Consider the following 9,325-nt stretch of genomic DNA (forward strand, 5'->3'; position numbering starts at 1 on the left):
CCTTGGAGGGAGGAAATCAACGGCCGAGGTGGAAATTCAATACCGGAAACTCGTTTGTGACGTCGAGGATATTGAAAAGGGTGCACTTGACCACCTATTGACGCCTTTAAACTAGGTCGACGACCACATTGTCCCTACACCTCCGATCACAAATGGGGCTCCATGGAGTGCAGATGAACCCAATGCGTAATTTTCATTATTTTACTTTTTTTTTTTTGGACATAGACTTAATATTGCAAAATTAAAGAGGCATTACGTAACAACAAACTACAATCTAAAACTAGATTAAGACCTTTATAGACCATTACACATACTACAATAACAAAACCCACAAAAGTAGACAATAAAAGGGCAGTGTGTACGTCCTCCTCGTTCTGGCCCGTGATTGTTGGAAAAACCTTTCGTACACCATCTACGCGGTGACGTCTTATCAAGGAAATTTGTGGTTGAGTTCCCTTTATAGAAGATGGCACTGATGTTACCACTAGTAGTCTCCTGGAAGTACCTGTTGAACTTGGAAAACAAGGACAGGAGCAAAAGAGAAACAATGTGGCAGGGATGGGTAAAAGACGTTGTGTAATTCTCACAAATGTCTAAACAAAACTTGATTAGCATGCTATGGACCACCAAAAGATGGAGAGAAGCTAACGGTTTTTGAAAGCGCCAAGAACAACTCTAAGCGCTAACCTAAAAGGAGGGATAACAAAAGTTACCCTCCGAGACCAAAGGACAACCGAAGCCCAAGGACATTGAACCTTCCCATTAACCATCACTCCTTCCCTAACCAAACACCTAAAACACCAACCCCCAAGCCCACACTCATACCTAACGGGAACACACCCCATTCTTACAACATCAGCTCCAATGGTAGGGAGGTTCACATGACCACAGATTAACACCCCACACACAACAACTATCCCCAATTTTTGAACTAAGGGGTAAAACAATCCCCAAATTGAACATACCCTTAAGATACATACAATTAAAACCAAAAAACTCAATTGGACACCACAGTCAACAATCTCATACGAACAACTAAAAACCAAGTAGAAACCAACACATTACTTCCCAAAACAAAGTCTTAACTTGAAACATATTAAAAAAACTAACCTACAGGTCACACCAAGACATAGTAGAGGAGGCAAACGGAAAACTTAATCGGCAAAATCAAACCCAAAACATGATACCCTAAAAATCTTTACCTTTACCATCAAGGTCGGGGTAGGTCGACACTACAAGACAACGGTGATTACCTTTACCTTCCAAATCGGGGTGGTCCGACACTACAAGAAGGCGGTGATTCCCTTTACCGTCCAGATCGAGGTGGTCCGACACAAACAAGACGGCAGCGATAAGAAGGGCGAGGGAATAACAAGCCGATCAACCACAAAACCAATTAACTACCTAAACACACACAACCCATCAAACAATTTTACTTCCAAACACAAACCCTAACCCTAAAAGATTACCTTTACCGACAAACACAGGCGCCGCCGATTAGGGCCGGGCTGGAAGAGGCTCAAAAGTTGTGAATTTAACCCGATTAAGAACACAAACAACAAGAACTCTGTTTGGAACTCCGACGACCCGAACTAGAGAAGGGGAAACTTAAACCCGGTGAGAAGTGGCGGCGATCTAAGAGGAGGTGAAAGTTATACCCCCTTGAAGAAAAAAGTATTTGAAGGATGCTAATGACAAGGGTATTAGCAAGTAGGTTGGTGAAAAAACAATATTCACAAAGAGAATTTTGCAGTTTGCTAATGACATGAGCATTAGCAGTGAGCCAGTGACTGATGGTGACATGAGCACCACAACCAAAGAAAAATTTGGAGAAACAAATGTCATGGAGAAAATGTAGAAGAAAATATTTTGAAGAAAATTTTGAAGTTTGCTAATGACAAAGCATTAGCGGGATGGTTGGTGACATGAGCACCAATAACAAAATTAAATTTGAAGAAAAATTTCAGGAGATAACCGGTGACATGTGCATCAGTGGGCTAGTTGATAACATGGATACAAACGAGAAGATCATCAAGATTATTAAAAGGTATCGAGAAGATGGAGGTTGGTAACACGGGTGCCAATTAATGGAACTAAAGCGTTCATGCCGATTGGTGGTTGGTGACAAGTGCATCAACGAGATTTTCGAAAGATAAACATTTTGGAGTACAAGATTTTTCTAGATTAAGGGGGAGTAGCAAATGTTACTCTAGAAAAATCTAGATGAGTAATGAAAAATCAAGTGATGATGTATCCAGAAGTATCTCATGCATGTGATGTGAAATTATGTAATATTATACAAGCGTAGAAAAATCTAGAAACTAGGATATACCACTATAAATATGTTGTATGCATAAGTTGAGAGATGAGCCAATCAAGAGAGCTCCCACAAAATATGAGGAGTAGAAACAAGGGTTCTGCCAGAGAGATAAGTGAGGGACATGAGTTATTGCAAATATTGTTGTACAGTTCTTATTAATGAAATCAATGATAAAAATGAAATTTTGATATATTATTAAGGTCCATCAAAACTTCCGCGTGCGTCCTCAAATCTCTATCATATATTGCATTGTTGTTTAAAGATGGGATCAATCTTAATTTGTTTGCAGTGAATGGAGTTGACGAAATCAAGAAGATTGAAGCATGTGTTGCGTCAGATCACTTGCAACGCCATTAACGACGAGTCAACTCGGTGGCAAGCTATCTCCTACTAGAGAGAGGAAATTGTTAAATATTAATCTAGAAAAATCTAAAATATGTGATGCTAATTTATAATCTAGAATAATCTTAATCGGTAGGAGCTAGCCTAGAAGAAAAATCTAGTAACTAAATTGTCTTAGATCAATGATAAAGTATGGGTTCGGGCAACCCATAATTTCCATTATTTTACCAAAATTGAAATGTCTAGGGTTTTCAGGTAGATTTTACATAGGCAAATGATTACAAAGCTCAAAATATCATATGAGTCGGTCAAACTAGAACACTTATTTTGAAACAAAGAGATTAAAAATTATATATAGCTGATTTTATTTAAACGGATAAATATTTGATATTTTAAATATATAAATCAAGAGAAATAACATGTGTAAATAACAAGTGTACAACTATTTAGAAACGGATGAAGTAAGAAGTATACTACTCTGTTAAAGTATGCACTGATAGAAAGCTCTGCAAAATAGGCACACCAGCATTTATATTACATCTGCTAATTGCATTGTATGTAGATAAATATAGATTCACTGTCCACTAAAGAGTATTCTTTTATCAAGTTCTTTGACATTGTTGCACTGCTGCTTGATCTGTGCAAATGAAGTTAAAACAGAAAAAGTAGCTTTGAAACATGAAATAATTTGGAAGAGAGTTATAGTGTGCTGATACATAAGTCAATGGGGTTTTCTAATTGGTACCCCTTAGTTTATTAAAAGTTTTGGTTATACCCTCACTTTTAAAATTGTTTAAATTGTATGTTACCCGGACTCTTCATTTAACCTCACGCACCGTGTCGGAACCTCGACACTCCGAATGGATTCGATACTTGGTTTTAGGCCAAAATAATCGAGTCGGATACTTGGACACAATCGTATCCGACACTAGTACCCGACTCCAGGTAACATAGCTTGTGATTTTATAACTTTCTTTTTGGTAGACTCTAAGTCAAACTACTGACGACAGATATTAGGAGAACACTTAATTAGGCACCAAAGCCTTGACTATATAAGTATAAGTAAGCAATCCCCCTTTTAATCGGGTCAATCAAATGTATTCTTCATACTGGCAATATTTGTGGCATTAAGCATACTAGAAGACGAAACTGATGAGAAGGTTCAGAATACATTGCACAAGTACAGGTAAAATGTTAGAAAGTAAAGAACTTCTAGTTTATAACCTAAGTGGGCTACTCCTCCTATTACCAATTGGTTTTAGGATAGAACCTTGTTTGGGCTATGTTAGTGTGCTTCTGTTTCCTCCTTGATTCCCCCGTCTGTTGTCTGTGGGCTTGTTTCGGTTATGGCCTGCCAGTTGGTGTCTCCTACGTGGTTAGGGTCTAGGTGCTTTAGCCCATTCTGTTCAAGGGGGAGTGGCTTACACTTGAGGGGGGATTTGTTAAAAAGCAAGTGAGAGTAATTGTGTACCACATCGAAAGATGAAGCAAAGAGTTTCTAGTTTAGAACCTAAGTGGGCTACTCCTCCTATTGCCAATTGATTTTAGGATAGAACCTCACTTGGGCTATGTTAGTGGGCTTTTGTTTCCTCCTTGATTCCCCCGTCTGTAATAACATAAAAGATGAAATCAGTAGTTAGAAATGGCAGTAAGAGGTCATCCACACTCCAACAATATCATATACAACTACAAGTATAAAGCCCAAAGGTGTAATTGTGTATAACCACAGGAACCAAGCCTTAGAACGAAAACCCACTATTTCTCCATATTGTATGTAAAAGAACGGGGAATCAATTTATTTTCATTCTGTCAATAACTTTTAACTCACCCCAAAAAGGTTACATAAAAGAGAACTTGAAAGGTTCACTCAATAGCCAACCATCCAGAGTGAAACAAATTGAGGAAAAATCAATATATATTATTTTCTCTGACCCACGTCCCTTACCACGATTTCTTAAAATCAGTGAGCAGAAGGGGAAGATTCCATTAAAGATGCATCGAATGCATGACGACGCCTCATTTCATAAGCCAAAGTGATTTGAATATCATTGAATGTCTTTTGATCTAACCATTTCCTATACATTAAAGAAAATTTTAATATTCATACAAAGAACGATGACTAATATAGAGAAAACATAATAACAAGAGTTTGTACCAGTGTGTGTTGACCTGGTTGCCGTTTGGAGATAGTTTACTGCAAACGTCACCCAAATCAAGCTGCACAATACATGAAGTTACAAAGTTCACATTAGAAAAGTTTACTCTGAGTAATAAATACAAAAAAAAAAACATGTTTTCAAAATAGCATTACCATGACATTGGCTTTAGTGTTCAGGTATTTTGCAGGTTCACATTGCCTTATCTGAATATAATATAGACAGACGGATATAAGAAAGGATAGACAGAAAATTAAAAGGCCAATGACCAATAACATTTAACAAGGTTAGGAGTATTACCACAACAAGCCGACATGTATTAGCTTTCACAAGAGAGATGTAATGTTGTGGATGACTCGTGATTTCCCGGGCAGCTGAATCAGTTACAGTCTACACAACAAAAAGAATGAGATACTCCGTAGGATTAAATAATTTCAAACATCATAAGCCAAAACAACAAAATATTGGAAGTGGATTGATTTGTTACATTATCTAGAAGGAGGATTGTACAAAACTGTTTCACTGATAAAAGCTTCATCAAATCATATATTGAAATCATATACTTATTGTTGTCAGTGCTTAAAGCGAACTTCAAATGGCGATCAATTTTCACAACTTGCAATTCCTCCAAATCAACCATGTCTGATGGAATAACTATTTCACCAGTAGCATATTTGGCGAACTTGAGAATTCCAGCCTTAATTGCGTCTGAGGTAACGATTAATTCTCTCATATCCTTTCGTCTTTTATTTTCCTGAACGCACAACATTTGTAGATCCTATAAAACATATAGAGGCAACATTTCAATAGGCATATAATTAACTAATTAATTAATTGATTAGTATAATTGTTCAAATTCAAGGTTAAAACGTTACTTACCAAGAAAGATTGAGACTCCAATTGACTATGATCAATTAGAAATCTCCAGTCAGCAAGCATAGGAGAAAGCTTCTCGAATATCACCAGAAATAGGTTATCAATCCCAATCGACGTAATTGTCATCATGTATCCACGTTCAAATCGGGACAATAATATCGCTTTTACATTACAAACCAAAATATTTTAAATCAAAATTAATAGAATAGATAATCAATCAAAAAAGACATTGTGTAAAATAAATAAATTCAATTCAATGACTAAAAACTTACTCAAGTCATCCAATTTTCTTAAACATAAAAAAAGTTTTGATCCACCTTCCAATAGTAATTCATCCACCCTATGACAGTATTCTTCATCAATCTTTGGGTCATTATCTACGATACACTGAATAATGCCGTAGCCATCAATTGAGCACATATCACCACTTTTGAACAAGACTATTGAGACTTTATCTGCATACCACTCCCACACCGTTTCTCGCAATTCTTGCAAAACATTTTTCCTCTCGTCTACGTTTGTGATTTTCAAGTATCCTGAATCAAGCAGAATACATAGAAGGTCTGCATTTGGAAAACCAGATAGTATAATCTTCAACCGACTTTTGCTGATCATAAAATCGAAACTTTCTTCAATATTTTTGAGAAGTGGAAGTATAAATGTTCCAATCTTATCTCCTAATTCACTTTCATCGCCCATTGTTTGACTAAGAACGAAGCACGTACGGGTACTCCTCCAACCGAAGAAAATTCAATAGCTGCTGACAAATGACAATGGAGTTTTAAGAAATTATAGATTGATTTCGTAACTCAATCAACACAGTATCATAGAATAAATTAACCAAAGTTGCTAATTTTTCAAACATAATTGAAAATAATTATACACCCATCCAGAATTCTTTTTCACAGATACCAGAGACTTTTTATTCTAATACAAATATTTTACATTAGAGCTATCCTTATCAAGTTACAGTATAAACAATGCAGTTAATATCAAGTTTTTAGCAATGCAATTGAAGTATTTCTTTGTATATTTATAGTCTGCTACTCAGACTTGGTTATTGGTGTCAAACTTCAGTAGAGCATTCTCAAATTTTCGGTTACTAGTTGTGGGAGCTATGTGCGCGCACCCCCAATTTTGTAGTCATAAATTTGTAGATGTATTCATGTCGATTGTTTCGGTAAGATTTTTCAAATTGTATGGTTGTTTAGTATATGTGAATTGGATTCATTAAAATGGTGGGTATTAATAGGTGCAACTGTACATGTATTAAGCAATAAAGACGCTTTTGATACATGTTTATTACAATTTAAATAATAAGCTTATGATAATTATAAGTTATGTTCACTTAATAATTATCTTCAAAGTTGTTTTTTAATTAACATAAATAAGTTGTTCTTGTATTGTTTTACAAAAGAGCTTCTAGGGCTTTGAATAGTAGAGTAAGTTGAATTTTAATCTAATTGGTTAATTAAAACTGTATCTCTAAAAGTACTAAAGTTGACGTGGAAACAGAAATTGCATGGCAACACATCTTCTTTCTCATACGACTACTCACTCTGTCTTTTAAATTAAACAAGGATTATAACAAATCATACTTCAAATAATTTGTTGATCAAGACCAAATAATCTAAAATAAACTCTTTATTTTGTAATTTTCTCTAAGATAATATAATGTGATTAATAGGAGAAATAAATATAAGATATAACTCATAAAAATAAATATGTATATATTAGTACTCATAGTACATTTCCTAATTCTTTTAGTAGGCATAACAAAATTAGTAAAAGCTTAATTAAATACTCGAAATTCAAGATTTCTTTTAGAGCTTCAATTACACATCAAAATCAAACTTACTTTAACAATCATCAACATGATTTCTAAACATACTTTGACACTCAAGCAATCCGTGGACTATGGACCATGGTGCACCAAAAGAACATATGTGCATAACCAAAAGAACATGACACTACGGCAAAAGAACATGCGATATAATATTTTACTTTTTTGTCATAAAAATAAGTATATTATTTTACTATTTATTAAAAACCTAAATAAAAAAAAATACTCATATTCTTTTCTCGTAACCAGATGTTCTTTCAATTATATAGTAGTGTTCTTAAGGTGCACCATGCTCTATGTGCACCATGGTCCACCTTCTAAATTGCGGACACTCAAGTCATAATTAGAATCAAAGACTTATTGAAACTCTATAATTATTCAAATCACTCTTTCAAACAATTTCAGAACTTATAAAACAAACACACATTCTAATACAATTCAAATTCTTGAAATCAGAATACCTAGTTAAAATGGAAAATGGCAAGGAAATGCGTGCTTTCAATCACACTTCAAGCTAAAACCCCAAGAAACAATGTTCCTTCTTTAATTTCAAGAACATCATCTCATATCTAAATCTCTTACTCAAATAATAACAATAGCGATCAATAAACCTCTAAAACTAAATCATGAAACCTAAATTTTCATAATAAGAATACTTGACATAAAAAAGTTGTCCAATCATATAACAAAAGGAAATAATAGTCACAAATTAAACACTTTATACAACCAATTTTCACAACTTTCACATACTACATAATCTGAAATTTAGCTAATAGGCATACTTTAAATCAATAACGAAATTGAATTATATAAAATCAGAAATCTAATTGAAGTAATTAAAATAGCAAATAATTTCTCTTTCTTTTTCTTTTGTGTATGTACTTACAGAAATTCGTGAAGAAGAGCGGAACCGGATTGGCGGCGTTCCTGATGAACGGCGACGCTTTCCGGCGGCGATACTGGCGCGGCGTGGCTCCGGGGCAAAGGTGGCGGTGGAGGAGCACGAGGGAGAGAGAGTTGCGCAAGAGGGTGAGATGAAAGACGAAGTAGAGGGAGAAGGGTATGCAGCGGGCCGCCGCCGGTGGTGACGGCGGTGACGAGGAGTAACTTGGAGTAACTTTAACCCTGATATTATTTTACTGTGAATAGGAAATGAGATTATTATTTTATAAGGGTAATATAAAGTATAAACAGAATTTCTATAAACAGAGTTTAAGGGTAACTCGCATCGGGGTAAGTCGGGTAACTTTGAGTATTTGACTATTCTTCATTTTTGCATGTAAAATATTGTAAAGATAACAATTCTTATCGTACAGAATTTCGTTAACTCGACATTCGTATATTGATATACTAGTCTTTTATGCACGCGATGCGTGCGAAATTATATAAAAACATAAGATTGTGTTATTACAAATAATCACAACAAATATTGGAAAAGAAAAAGTCATTCACACAGTTCATATTTAAAAACACTGAGGTTATATAATACGTTAATCTTGCAATCTAAAATGTAAACGGAGTACTCAAGACCTCACATGACGAAAAATCAAAATCTTAGTACAAAAGTAAAATTATATTTATCTGCATAATTGATTCTCTTTTGGCATTTTAATGACCTTTTTGTTACGGGGTAAGGGATTATCTTTGTCGTCTTTTTTATCACTCCATTTCGACTTTCGATCCAACATATCTTGATCTTTATTTTTGTCTATAAAAACTATAAAAACTATAAAAACTACACATATCAATCTATAATCTATTAATATTCTTATAAATTTTTAAATTAAA

General features: G+C 34.8%; 1 protein-coding gene across 6 annotated transcripts; it reads right to left on the reverse strand.

Moving 5' to 3' along the window:
• Positions 1 to 2,369: 2,369 nt before the first annotated feature.
• LOC110777763 (uncharacterized) lies at positions 2,370 to 8,702 on the reverse strand. 6 transcript variants are annotated; one of them, XM_056832970.1, is made up of 9 exons: positions 8,424 to 8,702; positions 5,967 to 6,451; positions 5,698 to 5,855; positions 5,306 to 5,596; positions 5,119 to 5,208; positions 4,974 to 5,024; positions 4,818 to 4,879; positions 4,608 to 4,737; positions 2,370 to 2,707 (listed from the first exon to the last, which is right to left on the reverse strand). In XM_056832970.1, exons 2-8 carry the CDS (start codon positions 6,391 to 6,393, stop codon positions 4,623 to 4,625), a joined length of 1,194 nt encoding a protein of 397 aa, XP_056688948.1. In that variant the 5' UTR covers positions 6,394 to 6,451; positions 8,424 to 8,702; the 3' UTR covers positions 2,370 to 2,707; positions 4,608 to 4,622. The 6 variants fall into 6 exon arrangements, with proteins under 6 accessions (XP_056688948.1, XP_056688949.1, XP_021838043.1 ...); XM_021982351.2 differs by lacking the exon at positions 2,370 to 2,707 and adding an exon at positions 3,720 to 4,268; XM_056832971.1 differs by lacking the exon at positions 4,608 to 4,737.
• Positions 8,703 to 9,325: the final 623 nt, after the last annotated feature.

Source organism: Spinacia oleracea, chromosome 6 (assembly GCF_020520425.1).
Source record: "Spinacia oleracea cultivar Varoflay chromosome 6, BTI_SOV_V1, whole genome shotgun sequence".
NCBI classification, from domain to species: domain Eukaryota; kingdom Viridiplantae; phylum Streptophyta; class Magnoliopsida; order Caryophyllales; family Amaranthaceae; genus Spinacia; species Spinacia oleracea.